Source organism: Phycodurus eques, chromosome 2, assembly GCF_024500275.1.
Source record: "Phycodurus eques isolate BA_2022a chromosome 2, UOR_Pequ_1.1, whole genome shotgun sequence".
NCBI classification, from domain to species: domain Eukaryota; kingdom Metazoa; phylum Chordata; class Actinopteri; order Syngnathiformes; family Syngnathidae; genus Phycodurus; species Phycodurus eques.
Genome location: NC_084526.1, coordinates 27402171 through 27420357, shown reverse-complemented (window position 1 = coordinate 27420357; position 18187 = coordinate 27402171). Strand labels below are relative to the sequence as shown.

The window sequence follows — 18187 nt, the reverse complement described above, 5'->3', positions numbered from 1 at the left end:
ACGACAATACACACACATAAAAAAACAATGTCAACAAAAGGTAAAACAAATGAACTAAGATGGATAGGTGAAGCATGACATGACCTAGATGCCAAAAATGACAAAAATAATTAGAAGTACAGCAATAAGCAACCACAAAAAACTCATCTGAAGCCTTTGGGAAAAACACCAAAAAAGCGCACAAGAAGAAGTCCTAAATACACAAGAAGGGAGAATGACAAGTAGAACTAACCAAGATACAGATTCTAAACCCAGCAGTTTCAGCCGCAAGACAAACAGGGCAACGAATCTAGACGACACAAGACTAGAGATGAGTACTAAAGATAGGAAAACGAACTACTTAGATGAGAGACAGAGAAAATAGTATGAGGCGAAGAAGTGGATGTGGCAGAGAAAAAGCACACAACTGAACTAGGGCTGACAACAAAGAGTAAACAATATATCTGCGACTAGCTCCCTGCCCATCCGCCCAGCGAGAAAACAGAAAACAAACAGTTCAACCACAGAAACACATGATCATGACTAGCCATGGCCACAAATGTGCTCTAAAGCTGCTCACATCCACATTTTTACATCCGTAAAAAAAGCCTTGACAGAATATGAAAAAGGTGAAAGACCTTGATCAGAATGTGAAAAAAGTGAGGGACCCCATCATAAGGTGATGGGCTGGGAGGGAACGTACTGGCATCTGTGGTAGACTGTGGGCACAACGGTATAGCACCTTTGAGCCTCGGGGACTCAGCAACCCTCTTGCACCACTGATCCTGTGATGGACCCTAAGAAAACTTAGCAAGACACAATAAAACTTGATTTTTTTAGACAAAAATGGGAATATGTTATGGGAAAATGGGTCTGCCATGGCATCTATCTCTCTTTCTCTCTCTCTCTCTCTCTCTCTCTTTCTTTCTCTCGCTCTCTCTCGCTCCCTCTCTCTATTAATTAGTGTTGTCCCGCTCTGATTACGTGATTGGAAATTGGGACCGATCACGTTATTTTCAGCTGATCGGATTTGGGTGAAAAAGATCATCATTTTTAGTTTTTTTAAGAGCCAGTTTCACATATATTCAGTGGATATAAATAATGAAAGTATTTCCTGACAACTGTATTTTTTCTTTTTTATTCTGCTTCCTGGGGACCTGCACACTCATAGTACGGAAAGCAATTCCAACACTGCTGGACAGAAGCGCCTTGAAAAAACAAAAGATGAATTCACAACACATTACACATCGGCGCTTTTGTCCAGGAAGCTTGTGTTAGGAGAGAAATAAGAAGAGAAACACATGTCCACAAGCTGTCGCACATGGCCCACATTGGGGCAAGCTGAAAGATACTACAAACTGAGTCTGCAAAGCCACAGCAGCGAACAGGCTATACTATAACAGACTGAGCGGCATTGCGGCATTGAGCTCAGAGTGACACAGGTTAGAAAATATTAGACATTTAAACGACTTAACTAATAAAAGTCCGGTGGCACGGAGGCCGACTGGTTAGAGCGTCAGCCTCACAGTTCTGAGGACCCGGGTTCAATCCCTGGCCCCGCCTGTGTGGAGTTTGCATGTTCTCCCCGTGCCTGCGTGGGTTTTCTCCGGGCACTCCGGTTTCCTCCCACATCCCAAAAACATGCATTAATTGGAGACTCTAAATTGCCCGTAGGCATGACTGTGAGTGCGAATGGTTGTTTGTTTCTATGTGCCCTGCGATTGGCTGGCAACCAGTTCAGGCTGTACCCCGCCTCCTGCCCGATGACAGCTGGGATAGGCTCCAGTACGCCCGTGACCCTAGTGAGGAGAAGTGGCTCAGAAAATGGATGGATGGATAATAAAAGTCCAATGAGTGAATTATTTTGTGACAAGCAAACCTGTGCCTCACTGGTAGGATCTGACGAGGCAATAGTTTTGTTTGGAGATGAGCAGAGCCATGCACTTATCCACCAATTACATAGTTGCATGAACTTGTCATTTTACATTGAAGTAAGACACGCTTATTTAAACTTTTTCATGGAGACTTTTTGAAGCCTGTCTTGTTACCTGAAGTTTGTACAAATTTCACATCATATCCCTTTTTTCAACACCATTTTTTGATTGATTACCACAAACATGGTACATTAAAGTAAAATAGTGAAGTCTGGTAGTACCTGCCAAATTTCTTACAAGCTGCTAGTTAAATTAAGCCTGCTCGTCTAAATTAAGCCTATTTCAGTCACTGTTTGAGTTAATTATAATTACACATTGTACTATAGTAATAGTGAGTCACACAAACACAACTGTACTTACTGCAACAGAGGCATTACAACCATAAGCTATTAATACTCAGCACACACACTTGCAACACACAGTAGTAGTAGACATAATGTGTTGATTCACCACATTTATTTATTGTTAACTAAGTTTTGGTTTATTTATTCAAGCACTATTTTGTGTTGTAGTTAATAAAGTTATGTGCGTTGTGTTGCATAGTAAGTGTCCACTATTACATCTAGTAAAGCTTTTATTGTCAAGACCACAATGCCATTACTTCATCTAATTGTCATCCTACACCTCTGACAACTCACGCAACTCAACTATTTGAAATGTCCAGTGGCAGAGTAAATATCATGCGTCTCTGATTAAATCTGTGGCAGGGGTCAACGTAAAGCCCTGCACACATTTGCCAGGAATTACTTGGTTTCTGGCCATGCGACACATTTGTATCTATATCTTGTTGAGATGTGAATAAACCACGAATGTGAGCCAATTTTATGCTTATTTTAGTTACTTTTTGACTTTTTAGCAAAGCATAACAAATGTATTTATATGGCACCTTCACAAGGTAACTCAATGTGCTTTACATGATGAAAGGCATATAAAAAAAAGGAAAAAAAAGATTAAAACAAAGAGAAAAATAAAAACACAAAACAGCTTAGAGTGCAAGAAAGATCCTTTAAAAGTGGAAATTCTCTAAAAAGCATGAGAAAAAAAGAAGACTTTTTAACGTAAAACATAAAAACATACACACTTGGGTCTGACGTCACTTCTGTTGGCAACTTATTCCATTTGTGTGTAGCATAACAGCTAAATGCTGCTTCACCATGTTTGCTTCGGACTCTGTGCTCCACTATATCACCTAAGTCTGTAGATCTCAGAGCCCTACTGGGTTTATATTCTATTAGCATTTATTTCATGTATTCAGGACCTAAACCATTAAATTATTTATAGACCAATAGCAGAACTTTACAATATATTCTAAAGCTGACTGGGAACCAGTGTAGAGACTTTAGAATTAGAGTGATACGTTCTGACGTTCTGGGCGACTGGTTAGCACATCTGCGTCACACTTCAAATCCGGCCTTGCCAACATGGAGTTTGCATGTTCTTCCCATGCCTGCGTAGGTTTTCTCTGGGTACTCCGGTTTCCTCCCACATCCCAAAAACATGCACGGTAGGTGATTGGAACACTCTAAATAGCCCGTAGGTGGGAATGTGAGTGCGAATGGTTGTTTGTTTATGTGTACCCTGCGATTGGCTGGCGACCAGTTCAGGTTGTACCTTGCCCTGGGATAAGCTCCAGCACACCCGCAACACTAGTGAGAATAAGCGGCAGCTATTCTGTAAGAGCTGCAGCTGTCTTTTGGGGGAGTCCAGTCCGAAGACCATTACAGTAGTCAAGTCTACTTGAGATAAAAGCATGGATGAGCTTCTCCTGGTCTGGTTGGCACATGCAAGTTTTCACTCTGGATATGTTCTTTAGCTGGTAGAAGTCTGTTTTGGTAATTAATTTGATATGATTGTTGAAAGCCAGGTCGGAGTCTATCAGTTCACCAAGGTTTCAGACTTGGTCTTTGGCTTTTAAAAGGAGTAACTCCAGGTATTTACTAACAGCAATTCTCTTTTTTAACTGCCAAAAACAATTATCTCAGTTTTGCTGTGGTTTAATTGAAACAAGTTTTGGCTCATCCAGGTATTTATCTGTTTTAGACAGTGACACAACACCTCAACTGAACTATAGTCATCTGGAGACACTGCTAGATATAGCTGTGTGTCATTTGCATATCTATGATAGTCAACATTGAGGTTCTGGAGAATTGACCCAAGGGTATCATATACAGGCTGAACAGGAGGGTCCACAAACTGACCCTTGAGAGACCCCATAGGTCATTGCCATTCGATGAGACTGAACACTTCCAATGGTTACGAAATAACTCCTTTCCTCCAGGTAGGACCAGAACCATTTATGGACTGTTCCGTTTAGTCCTACCCACGTTTCCAAGCTGTTCAGCAATTTATTATGATCTATCACAGCAAAAGCCACACTGACAAGATCAGAATGGACACCTACGCCGAGTCAGTATTCAACATTATATAATTTAGCACTTTGATAAGAGCTGATTCTGTACTGTGATGAGTTTGGAAACCTGATTGAAATTTGTCAAAAAGTCCATTTAAGGTTAAGAAATTGCTGAGTTGATTAAAAATAACTTTCTCAACAATCTGATTTGAGATGGTTCAATTGTTTGCTAACATGGAAGATGGATTGAAATTTGTCAAAAAGTCCATTTAAGTTCATGAAGTTAGTGAGTTGATGAAAAATAACTTTCTCAACAGTCTTGGCTATGAAGGGGAGATTTCAGACAAATCTGGAAGCATCCAGTGTTCTATTTTTTTTTAGAAGAGGCTTAATGGCAGCTACTTTAAGAACTTAACGACACTCGCCTGACTGAAGTGAGAAATTGATAATTTTCTGCACATCAGCTAGCACAGACTTTGCCATAGTTTTGAAAAAGTCAGATGGTATTGTGTCAAGACAGCTACTTGATGGTTTCAGCTGCTGAACCATTTTCTATACAGTTTTTTGGTCAACTTTATCAAATTCTGACATGGTAATAGAGTTTTTCCTAGGTAGCTGCAGGTGTAGCATCATTTTATCATTTTGCTGATTTGTGCTGATATTTAACCTAATGGATGGTATTTTTTCTCTAAAATAATAAGCAAACTCATTGCATTTATCTGCTGTTAAGAGTTCTGGAGCGATCTAATTCGGGGGTTTGTGTTATTGGTAAATTAAAGGAAACAAGGACAACTGACATGACAAGCTTGTCTTTATTTATCATCCTCCACTTTATATTGGTTGTTTTCCATTTTATCCTGTTTATGGTCATGTATTGTATGTTGCCAAAACAAATACTCATGTATCATTTAGTTTTCAGTGGGACAAAAACCATCTATAAATAAAATGTTAAATTTAACAAGCGACATTTTAGCTAATAGAAAATAAATACTCCTCATTATATGAAAAAAATTTGTTTTAGCACTAATTCTTCACGAGCATAAACATTGCTTTTCGAGTCTGTGTGTTTGGGGAGACCACAGATTAGAGAGCACTGGGTGTTGTGGTTGAGTTTTCTTTGGTTTAAATTGGGTGTGAATAAGAGATTGTTGACGTGAATGAGGGGCACAGCAGCTCTCAACATTGAGCAGAGGAGCTCTACTGGGGCACAATCAAAGAACTCAGCCAAGCAAAGCTGAAGCTCAGCCCAGGATTTAGTCAAACAGCCACACAAACAGAACAGAATTGGCCATATTGAACCTGGTTTGAATGTACTGACACCTACAGTATACAAAGTACCAAAGCTTGATGAAACAATCCAATCACATGTTGGGCAAAAAAATGTGTGTGTGAGTGTGTGTGTGTGTGTGTGTGTGTGTCTATGTGTGTGTGTGAGAGTGTGTGATACTTAAAAATTAGTATGATAATGCTCTTCCAATAAAGTATACATTTACTGGTGACACATTACTCACATAACTCAAATTCAAACCCAATATATGCAGGTTGAGTGCAAAACAAAAGAGCTATAGAATAAGAGAGGGAGACCAAGTGATTGGTGTGCGGTTCTGGCATGGTAGTGGAATCTAAGTCTTCAGGAGCCTCATGTACAAAAGGTGCCTACGCACAAAAACGTGGCGTACGTTCTTTTTCACGGCAAAGTTCAGATGTATTAAAAGTGAAATGACCGCGTAAATGAGCGGTGCTTCACGCCAACTTCATGGCTGGCGTACGCACGTTTCTCCAGCTTTTGGTGCTTTGGCGACTCCTGAAGGTGATGCTGGGAAACTGTTATTATAAATAAATCTGGAGACACAACATGAACAATTGGCACTTAAGAACAATTAACAAATCCGGATGTCTGGAATTACACGTGTGAATATAAAAGCCTGCGCAAAGTGATGCAGAAAATACCGATGACAACAATGGCTGCTTTACCTCTATTGGAAGACATTGCAAACAGTGCAATATGGAGAGAGCGTCAATTCAGAGACAGAGAGAATTTATGATCAAATGATGACAACTGGCTCATCAGCCACCTTAGATTTCCTTGGGCAGTCCTCCTGGAACTGTGTGCAGAGCTGCGGCTGCCCCTTTGGAGCGTGATACCGCGAGAAGCAACGCGCTGCCTGTGCCGACACAGGTGCTGACCACGCTGTGGGTTCCTATTGGCTGGGGCATTCCAGAGGGACCTGGCAGATCGATCAGGACTGTGCCGGTCGACCCTGAGCCGAGCCATGCCAGCCGTGTGGGACCGAATTATCCAGATATATCCAGTTCCCATACAATGCAGTTGAACAGGCCTAGACTAAAGCAGAATTCACTTAACCAGTGTATTTAATGAAGCGCTTATTTTTTAAGAGGACACCTATGAACTGATCAAGGCGATCATTTATTGCGCTCACAATCTCTTGTTGCGACTTCCAGCAGAGCACGTGCGAGGTACGCCGGATACGCCAGCAACTGTGGATAAATCCTTCGCGTCTGTGACACCAGAGACTGACCGGGACAGGGTGACGAATCCCCCAAACATGTAGCACGCAGACAATGCGTGTCCCTCTCATGTGTATTAAAATAATAAATTGAGTAATTAAACATGAGTCGCAGTCTTTGATATCCTCTTTGACTATGCTGACGTGCTTCTATTTGAATTCAAAAGATTTATTACAAATACCATCCATACAACATTTACACTTGAACCTTTACCTCACAGGGCTGAGTGTAGGTTACTGTATGACCACGTTTGTTGTGAGTTATAAAAATAAATGGCATTTACCTTGGGGGTAATCAGAGTCAGCCACACACGAGAGTAGTGTCACCCATGATCGCAGCGACTCTCTCCTCGAACGGAGTGAGGCCCTCCGCGCCAGTTTCTCCGCCAGTTTTTGCCACACTTTGGCGTTGAGTAGCTGTCCTCTGCTTCACATCCACCTTTATATCAGACCACTTATTTTTTTAGTTCAGCGTGTGTGCGCTGTTGTGACCCCACAGCAATGGCAGCCGCGCACACGCTGTCCCATTCGCTCATCTTTCACTTGTTTTTCTTCGCACCTCCACTTCATTTAGCAGCGTCTCCACTTGACAGTCAGAAAAATTATTTTTCTTCACTGCCTTGCACATTTTCTATTTCTTCCGATCGTGTGCCGATTGGGATCACAGGTGCAGGGTTCATTGAAATATCCATCCATCCATTTTCTGAGCCGCTTCTCCTCACTAGGGTCGCGGGCGTGCTGGAGCCTATTCCAGCTGTCATCGGGCAGGAGGCGGGGTACACCCTGAACTGGTTGCCAGCCAATCGCAGGGCACATAGAAACAAACAACCATTCGCACTCACAGTCATGCCTACGGGGCAATTTAGAGTCTCCAATTAATGCATGTTTTTGGGATGTGGGAGGAAACCTGGAGTGCCTGGAGAAGAACATGGGGACGGGGAGAACGCGCATACTCCACACAGGCTGGGCCGGGGATTGAAGCCGAGTCCTCAGAACTGTGAGGCTGACGCTCTAACCAGTCGGCCACTGTGCCGCCTCATTGAAATATGATTTGCATATTTAAATGTGGCCGTGGACAAGGAGGGGTCGGCTATTCCAACGTGCGCTCAATTCCACGTTGATTGGAATGTACGAAGGAAATGTGCTCCGATTCATCCGTACGCACAGATTCATACATCTGGATATTTTTGTGCGTACACCGTTTTCTGGATTTGAGCGTACCCCATGTTTCAGTAAGAAATCCACGCAGGTCTTTGTACATGAGGCCCCTGGTCTTTTTGCAGGTCTACAATGTGTGATTGGGACTCATTAGAAAAACTGTTGTATGAGGATTTTAAAAAATGCAATGGGATAAAACAGAAGTTTGCATTCATTCTCATGTTAACATACCCTGAGTCAGCTTCAATAACAACTGGCTCCAACATTACAGGAGCAATCACTCTTGACACCGCTGACCTTTGATAGAACAGAAAGTTCAAGCATGTATAGCAAACATGGCCATTATAGCCTATTAGCTGTATACACTACACAAGACGACGAAGAGCAGATAAAATGCAGCAAATGGCATGGCATTCAGCCTTCATAAAACACACTCACCAAAATAGACATAAACACCAACAGATCACTCACACAGTCCAAAACAATTTTCTTCATGGTAGCATATGGTGCCATCTAGATTAAATACTTACACTTGGATGTCTGCGATGCTGATGATAATGGTGACGGTGGTGATGATGATGGTGATGGTGATGGTGAAGGTGATGATGATGAAAAATTTGTACAATTTAGTGCCCCTCCCCACTTCATCCATCCATATTCTATAGCATTTGTCCTCATTAGGGTCGCTCGACTTTGGGTGAGAGGCGGGATACACCGTCGACTGATCTCAGCCAATTGCAGGACACAGACAAACAACCAGTCACATTCACACATACAGGAAATTGTGAGTCTTCTATTAACCTATCATGCATGTTTGTGAACTGTGGGAAAACCTCTGAGAAAACCCAGGCAAGCACAGAGAGAACATAGCAAACAAAGAATGGCCACTGCCACGATTTGTACATTTAACCACAGAACTGTGAGGAAGACATGCTACCCAGTCGATCACTGTGCTGCAATTCTCCACCTCAGTCTCTTAATATTGTTCCCAGTTATCCAAAGCTGCCTGTCACAGACCCACCAAAAGAAGTAAATAATGTTCATTGTTAAATGTTTATGTGGTTGTTAAAACTTTTTGTAATCTCTTCCGGGTAAGGCCAGGTAATAACAACTCTCCTATTTAGCTTAAGCTACGCACCACCCATTTATCCATCTATTTTCTTCCACTTATTTGGAGTCGCAGGGACAGCAACCTAAGCTGAGAAGCCCAGACTTCCTTCTCCCCATCTACTTGATCCAGCTCTTCCGGGGGGGATACGTTTCCAGGCTAGCCGAGAGACATAGGGCTCGACTTTCATAGATAGCACATCTGCGGTGGGGCGCAAATAAAGGCGGATCCTGGTTTTTGTGCAAGCACAAGTCTCAATTTGGCAGACCGGTCTGCACTGTGACAATTTGGTGGAAGAAATTTGGTCTAAATTTAACCCTGCTCAGACCATGTCTAAATACTCCTGCAAGGTAGACGGGTCGTCTAACACGATTATGGTGAATATGATCGGGGCAAAACCAGACAGATACAGAGCTCCGTGGGCATATTTAAGTTGCCAGCGGTCATCACTACCAGCTCATTCTGTATACCCTGCTAACATTTTCTGTTGCCACACCATGGCCAGAGGTGTGACAAGGCTCTGCTCAAGCACACTTTGCTGCGATTACAAGTCTTCTTTGGGACAGAAATGTCTCCGTCGAGGCATCAGTTGTGCCACATCGAAAGGGAATGAGAGGAGCCGCTTTGACAGGCGACTAATGAAGTTGGCTGTAAACACTCCCATAGTGGCACAGCCCACCAACCCTCAGATCCGCTGGGCTGTGCTTGTCTACAAAATTACCAACACCGGTCAAACCCACCTCTGGTGCATAGTTGGGCTGCTCGCCAAGCCGGATTTATGCTGGTTACAAAAATAGGGCCCCTTGTCTCTTACAGCGTCTCCTGGGTCTTCCCTGGGGCCCTCTCCCGGTGGGCCTGGAACACCTTACTAGGGAGGCGTCCAGGAGGTATCCTAAACAGATGCCTGAGCCAACTCATCTGACCCCACTCGATGTGAACAAGCAGTGGGTCTACCCTGAACTCCTCCCAGATGACCAAGCTTCTCACTCTATCTCAAAGGGGTGACCAGACACCCCACGAGGAAACTTTTTTTTCAGTCACAACCCACAACTAGTGACCATAGGTGAAGGTGGGAACATACTGTAGATTGACCAGTAAATTGAAAGTTTTGCCTTTTGGCTTAGCTCCTTCTTCACCATGACAGATTGATGCAAATTCTGCAATCACTGCAGATGCTAAACCAATCCACCTGTTGATCTCCTGCTCCATTCTTCCCTCACTCGTGAACAAAACCAAGATATTTGAACTCCTCCACTTGGAGCACATTTTCATTCTCAACCCAGAGGGGCCCCTCAACCCTTTTCCGACTGAGGACCTAGGCCTCAGATATGGTGTTGCTTCTCATCCGAACTGCTTACACTCAGCTGCAAACCGCTCCAAGTGAGAGTTGAAGATCATGGCTTGATGAACACAAGGGACCCAAATCGTCTGCAAAAAGCTGAGACACAGTACTAAGGCCACCAACACCGGACCCCTTCCATGCCTCAATGGCACCAATTCTATTTATAAATGTTATGAACAGAATTCGTAACAACATTGGTTGTGTCCAAACCTCACTGGCAATGGATCTGGCTCAGACGTGTCGCCATGGGCGGGCCGTAAGGGGCCATGCCCGCCCACCAAGATGCTTGTGCCCCACCCCACTTAACACGGATCTCTCAAAACAAATATTTCATTTTATTTTTTATTTTTTTATTTTTGTATTTTATCGTAGTATCTATGTTTGTCATAAGAAATACTCATGTTGAGTTCTTCATCATTCATTCATTCATTTTCCATATCGCTTATACTCACTAGGGTCGCGGGTGTGCTGGACCTACCCCAGCTGACTCTGGGCAAGAGGTGGGATACACCCTGAACTGGTTTATTTTTAACTGGATTATTTTTGCTGGGAGTCTAATCACAGCCTTGTTGGGGGGGAAAAACGTCCGCCGGTGTTTATTGCGAAGGCCTATGTAAGGTGACATACAGTATGTACGTCATAATGGTGCAACAGTCCCGCACAATTTTTTAAGTAAATTTGAGTATGTTTTATCATTATTAATTATGGATATACGCAAGTGGTTGAAAACTCAATAAAAAGGGTCCTCTGCAAAATTGGATACTACGCCGGAGCGATGGAGGTGCATTTTGAATTGTGCAGTATGGAGCTCATTGGCGCACTTGCTACTTTAGACCCACAAACCGAAGATTATTTCCTGGATAAGGTAACCACTCTAGTTGTATTAGCTGGGTCTGATGTGGTTGAATCGGAATATACTACTGTGGCTCGTCAAGAGTTCCTGGTCAGGGAAACGGCTTACATTCCGGTTACCACTGAAGAAAATTGACAATAAGTAACATACTGAGCACATTCAAATCTGCACTGGTATCTATACCAACTGTTGTCACAACCTGGACACTTGTCCTACGTTTAGGAGGTTCCACAGCAATGTATGTCTAAGCATAATCGGCTCTATATTCTATGATTCATCTTGCTTTTGAAAAGGACCCCACCTCATCACAAATTTGATCTAATTTGATCAATGTGACAGTGGAAGGATTCGATGAGGAGGTTCAGCACGGCGAGACACCACGTCCTGATATTGACACACTTCTCAAAGGCTCAAAGTGTGTGTGTGCGCTCTGTGTGCATGTGTGTTGGCAATGCATGTCCCTATGTTGAGCCCTTAAACTGCATCCGCCATGGTGCTTTTTCAGTTTGAGGGATGCTTCTGGGGTTACAGCTTAAAAGTTGAACACTCAAGTATTTTGTGATCATTGCATTCAAATATGAGGACTTATGTTGTAGCCTTGTCATATTTGTTGTTGGTTAGGTTCAACATGATGATTAAGTGTGTCAGTGCTTCGCAAATAGAGTAGGCTATAGGATTATCAAAAAAAGATGTACTGTCTGTAGGTTAACAACAAGTGTGACCCCCGCCCCCCATTAATTTTATGTGCCCCCTTGAGACTGAGGTATCGCGACGGGTCTGGTCCAATTTAGTGCTGGTAATGCAGACAAAACTTTGACACTGCTAATACAGGGACCGAAAAGCCTGTATAAGTGGAGGCGGTACCACATATTCCTAGAGCAACCACCACAGGACTCCCTGAGGGACCCAGTCGTCCGGAAAACACATGTAGACTGGTTGGGCGAACCCCCACTGAGGGTGCAGAGCTTCTCCACTGTTCCAGGACGGCAGGACAAAAACTACACTGCTTCCTGATGGACCCTCCTTTCCAGCACCCATGAATAGACGCTGAAGAGTAGGATCCCCTGTAGTAGAAGCACATCCTACGGTCCATCCCGGTCTTCCAGAGACACTGTCCCCGATGTCATGTCCATGTGATGTTGCAGAGGCGTGTCAACCAGTACAGCGCCACAATATCTAGAGCCTCTCGTAGGAATGCCTTCATGCCTTCCTCATAGGAAGGAGTCATGTCAATGGAATTGCAGAGGTCTTCAAAGTATTCTCTCCACCAACTCACAACGTCCCGAGTCGAGGTCAGCAGCGCCCCATCCGCACCATGCAGTGTTGATGGTGAACTGCTTCCCCATCCTGAGACGGTGCACCAGAACCAGAAAATTGTTCTCCTTAGCCTCACCGAACTGTTCCCGTGCCTAAGTTTTTGCTGTGTTCCCTTTTTTTTAAATGAAAGGATGACAATTCTTGCATTGACCAGATGACTTTCTCACTGACACACAAATCATCATAAGGTAAGTAATTCATCAACTCGCCCTATATGTTGTCAACATTTTAAAAAGATCAATATTTTTTTCACCGTAGCATGATCATGACATTTGATGCATCACCGTAGCATGATCATGACACATTCTTTTGATTGTGCCTATGTCACTTTTAATTTATTTTTAAAAATTCTCCAGTAAATCATGTGTGAAATGTTATTTTCATTTTCATTGCCCCATGGCATTTGCAAAACATTAACCAAGCTCTACAATCTAAGTGATTTAAAAAACAACAGCTTTGTTCGACTATAAACCTTTCAATGCATTATTTTGGTACTCACTTGAGCCATTTTTTTAATGCTTCATCCACTGCAATTAATCTTTAGCAAATGTAAGGCTGCCGTGTCCACAAAGGCATTTTCTCTTTTCTGTCTTTCTGTCTACCTTTGTCTACGCTTGCATGCACGCAGACGTACTCATTCATCAAAGTCTTCCAGTTGAACACCATAAACCTGACAATTAGCAATATATCATTCTTTGATTGACAGCATTTTGTGAGCAGAGAGCAGGGGGAAGAAATTATCAGCGCACAATATCATCCAAAAACCAAACAGTTTGCACTTGAACACGTTTTGTAGTTCTGTTGTTGAAGTTCATTATCATTATTTAGTGAGTTAATTGTGAAACAATAACCATAAAACCTGCTAAATAAAATGACAGCATCCTTGTACAATCCACTGACCAATACCATTGCATATTTAAGTTTTTGCATCAAACAAATATAAATGTCCTTTTTGTTAATTGTGTATTTTTGTGGTTGCACTTGCTTACCACTGGGTAGTGCCCTTATTGTTTTTGTATTTTTAAGATTTGACTTTTCTTTTTAGCTTTTGCATGGGTACAAAGCTTTTCTTTCAAGTACACTATATTGCCAAAAGGTATTCACTCACCTGCCTTGACTTAAATATAATTTTTAGTGACATCCCATTTAAAATCCATATGGTTTAATATGATATTGGTCTACCCTTTGGAGCTATAACAGTTTCAACTCTTGTGGGAAGGCTTTTAACAAGATTTAGGAGTGAGTTTATGGGAATTTTTGCCCATTCTTCCAGGAGCATGTTTGTGAGGTCACACACTTATGTTGGACGAGAAGGTCTGTCTCACTGTCCACTCAAAATCAACCCGAAGGTTTTCTATTGGGTTGAGGGCAAGACTCTGTGCAGGCCAGTCAAGGTCATCCATACCAAATTCTCTCATCCATGTCTGTATGGACCTTGCTTTGTGCACTGGTGCACAGACATGTTGGAACAGGAAGGGTGTTCATGTTCCAGAAGAATGGGATGTCACTTAATTTCATAGCTGAGTCATGGCAGGTGAGCGAATATAGTGTATGTATATGAAGCAGTACAGTTGTGTAGTGTACACTGTCGTGTAGAAAGTGATTCTCAATGGGTTGGTCAGGACCAGAAAGTGTGTCACAGAGACATTTTGGGTGGTTCACAGACAGGTAGTATAAAAATACCTGGGCCCTCGGTTTACGATGATAGCAACATACAACATTTCAAGGTTATAGCGTAAGAGCAAGTCTTCAGGGCGCACAAGAAAGCACGCACAGTTAGTCCAGTATTTACTGTTTTTCACTGTTATATATATTTTGCCTCTTAGTGTTTTACATACAAATATTTTCTGTAATTTTGACTTCACTACTGTGTTAGCGTAGGTTAATGATAGACTGGAGTGTTACGACTTGTCTACAAATATTGACTGTCATGCATCATGTTATTACTTGGGGTGTAAATGCAACTTGCGGCATTTCAACAGCCTCTCACATTAAAAAAAAATCTAAAATACAATTAGTGTTTTCATAACATAATAAATTGTACTGTTAAAATGGTTACAGCCATTTTAGTCTGCATCCTTCATTTCCTAAAAAGAAGGCAGACCTTTGATGTTTCACTTTCCTAAAAAGAAGAGATCAGTACAAGATATTCATTTTTGTACATGCAGTTGTCACATTCAGCCTCAGTTTCTTAATAATGTGTTCTCAAAGGCACTTACAAAATGTAAGCAATAAGAATGTGTAGTTAAAATATGAAATAACTATGTTTTGAAAGGATATTTCTTAACAATTCTTTCCAACACCAATGGTGTACCTATAGATGATATCCTGATAAATAGAAATCGGCTATATAATATAATATACAAGAAAAGCAGAGTTTAATTTGGGTATGGTTTACTCGTGAGAAATAACTGATTAGATCTGTAGAGTACATGCTGTTTATATAGAGTAGACCTTGGGGCGGGAGCTGAAAACAATGTCAAGTAATGTGAGTAATCACAGCATAGGCAGTGTGAAATGCAAATGTATTTTTGACATTTTTATTGAGATTATTGGACAAGTCACAATTCAAACAAGGCTGGCCATTAACATTTAGATACCAAAAAGTATCAGGTAAAAAAGTAAAAACAACTGGACCTGTTTATCACTGTATTCTATTATAGTATTTTGTTATTGTGGGTAATTCCCCCACAATGCCCCCTTTTTTTTGTTTCAATATCAGGAATGGAAGGTGGAACACATGTATAGATTCTAAACCAATTTTTAATACAGTGATGTACCCAAAAAAAACACACACAAAAAACGATGTTAATACACTTTCTTTTTCTTACCAGCGCTAATTAAATGTGGTTGAAATGTCTACCAAATATAACCTTTTGGTAGTAAGTGTGCAATTATGCGTGAGTGCACATTTTATTACATACTGTTATAAGTAGAAACTTGTATTTTGATTTTATTTTTTACTGTGCATTAAAATGGAGCTCCCATTCTCTCACGAAATACAGTTCTTATAAAGCCGTAATGGGGAGAAGTAAAGCAGCGAAAAATACATTCAAACAAATGGACCAACCCAGCATATGTTACCACAGGTCTAAAAGGGAACATGTCTACAAATGTACCAAAGAGGTGAGAAAACATTGATGAAAGAGAGAAAACCCTTAAAACCAAGCAGACTGCCCATATCTTATTAATACTAGTCATGATTATTTATCATTCCATCAGCAGTGTGCATTTACAAGTCTGACAGGACTCCCATGAATACATTTTCTAAGAGTGTCTGGGAAAGTTAATTCTGATGTACTCATATCTCATCTATCGCATGCAGCAGATGAAACAAACTCCTCTGGCTTACCATCAAACTTTTTATGACTGGAAACAAACGTCACCCTCATGTTGTGGCTGCGCTCCTCCACCAACTTTTCAAACTCCAGTTTGCTTTGCTGGTTGAGCTTGTCTTCCATGTCAGATGTGCAGCAGGTGTATCCCTGAAGACAGACACGCAGGTGCTCACCTGGGAGACAAACACAAAAAGCATTGTTTTTACACCCATCACTCAAAGACATGAGCTGCGTGTTTGATCATAACTCTTTTTTTTCTCTTTCAGCACTGATGTGTGTATTAGATATTGTGTGTATTGTGTGTATATTAGGTATACTGTAACTAGGCTTACTGACCTGCACATACACATTCTCTGTGGAGAATGACAAAAGCACAACCAATGAAGAGTAAATGAAAAGCAATGCTTTTATAATCTGTAATGAAGTGAGGTTTTTTTTACTGTCTTTGGTGCGATATGTATTGTTTTCAGTGTATAAACAAGCAACATCAGATAGTTCAAATGAAGAAAGGGGATAGAAGATACATTAAAAAACCCACATGCAGATTCAAATAATTCAGATTCATGCTGAACTGAGGGCGATGTTGAATATCTTCTTGTCCCACTTCATTGCGTTTTATGATACCAAAAAATATTATTCAGCCTATATGTGCATGGAAGTGGATGGCCCTCACTTGTTCTCATTCTGGAGGCAAAATATTATTTAATTTTGAGTCAAGTCACATTTAGGATTTTAAAATAGCTAAATATCTTAAACTAGTAAGTGTAACTAATGACATAGTCTATCGTCCAACAAGATTCCACGGTCTCAGATTAATATGTGCATGTGGGTGTGGAGTTTCCCGACCAACTGGCAAACCCATTCAGTATTGCAAGAAACCAAAGCATTTGGAAGGACAAAGAGAAAAAGGAATATACAATGTTATTGACAGGCAAAAATGCCTTTTTCTTAATAATGAATATTTAGCAGTTTACAGGTCGTGTGACTAAATGTTTAATAATTCTAAAGTAGGCAAAACAATATATGGAATACAGAGAAAGTTTCAACTCTTTAGTATTGCGTGTTTGGCTTTCTTTCACCATGGTTCATCTCATAGGAGAGCCCTCTACTGTACAGTATAGCTAGCTAGATGATGCTACTCAGAGATTAGAGTTGAGATGCTGAAGGCCTCTGTACTCAGAGGCCTATGTTTTTTTTTGGTTGTTTTTGCACTTTTACATTTGTATTTTTATGGCACACAATGAGAATTAACGCAAATTTAAGTTGCAGAACGACTGAGGGGTAAAACATTAAAAGCAGCTGCGGGTTGTTCGGGGAGCATGCCAAGACTCCACTGGATTGGGTAAAAATCAGGAGGGTCTCATCGTGGCACCCCCGGACTTTTTTGGGTCAGTTAATTCAGGAGGCGCATGGGCTAGCCCATGACGCAAGGGGGGTGTATGAAAGAATTGGGGTTTGGGCAGCATATGGGCTGGAACAAATTGACTATATTACAGGCAGGTGGCGGCACGATGGACGACTGGTTAGCGCGTCTGCCTCATAGGCTGAGGACCGGGGTTCAATCCCCAGCCCCGACTGTGTGGAGTTTGCATGATCTCCCCGTGCCTGCGTGGGTTTTCTCCGGGCACTCCGGTTTACTCCCACATCCCAAAAAACATGCATGGTAGGTTAATTGAAGACTCTAAATTGCCCATAGGTGTGAATGTGAGTGCGAATGGTTGTGTGTTTCTATGTGCCCTGCGATTGGCTGGCAACCAGTTCAGGGAGTACCCCGCCTCCTGCCCGATGATAGTTGGGATAGGCTCCAGCACTCCCGTGACCCTAGTGAGGAGAAGCGGCTCAGAAAACGGATGGATGGATGGACAAATAAAACTAAGCACCAGGAAAAGAAGGGTTACAGAACCAAAGCCTAATTCTTCCACAATGATCAAGATCCCACTGACTACACAATGCAACTGGCTGATGCTTTACATGCATATAAAGGGTGCTACAGGTGGAGAAGCGGCACATGTGCATAGCGAATGAAGCACGGAGTATGCAGCATGTACGTGCTGGAACTCTAAAATGTACCTAATCCTTAATCAGTCCGGAGAGAGACATCAATCTACATTAATGAGCAGCATCATCACAACAGTTAAACACAAATCAATTTTTACTCCATGGTAATGCAAACTCCATGTGGCTCCAGAGACCCAACTCTACAAAGCAACAGATTTAGCCCAAATACAGCAGGTATTGGAGATTTTTAAGATAATCAAATTCCATTACAAAGCAACAATG

The 18187-nt window shown here is 41.8% G+C and overlaps 1 protein-coding gene across 1 annotated transcript in view; it reads right to left on the bottom strand.

Annotated features, from left to right (window-relative positions):
* gpc6a (glypican 6a) overlaps positions 1-18187 on the bottom strand; it is a 126706-nt gene that overhangs the window by 68706 nt on the left and 39813 nt on the right. The window contains exon 2 of the mRNA XM_061670170.1: positions 15922-16080. Coding sequence (XP_061526154.1) covers positions 15922-16080 — 159 coding nt within the window. The remainder of the gene's footprint in view (positions 1-15921; positions 16081-18187) is intronic.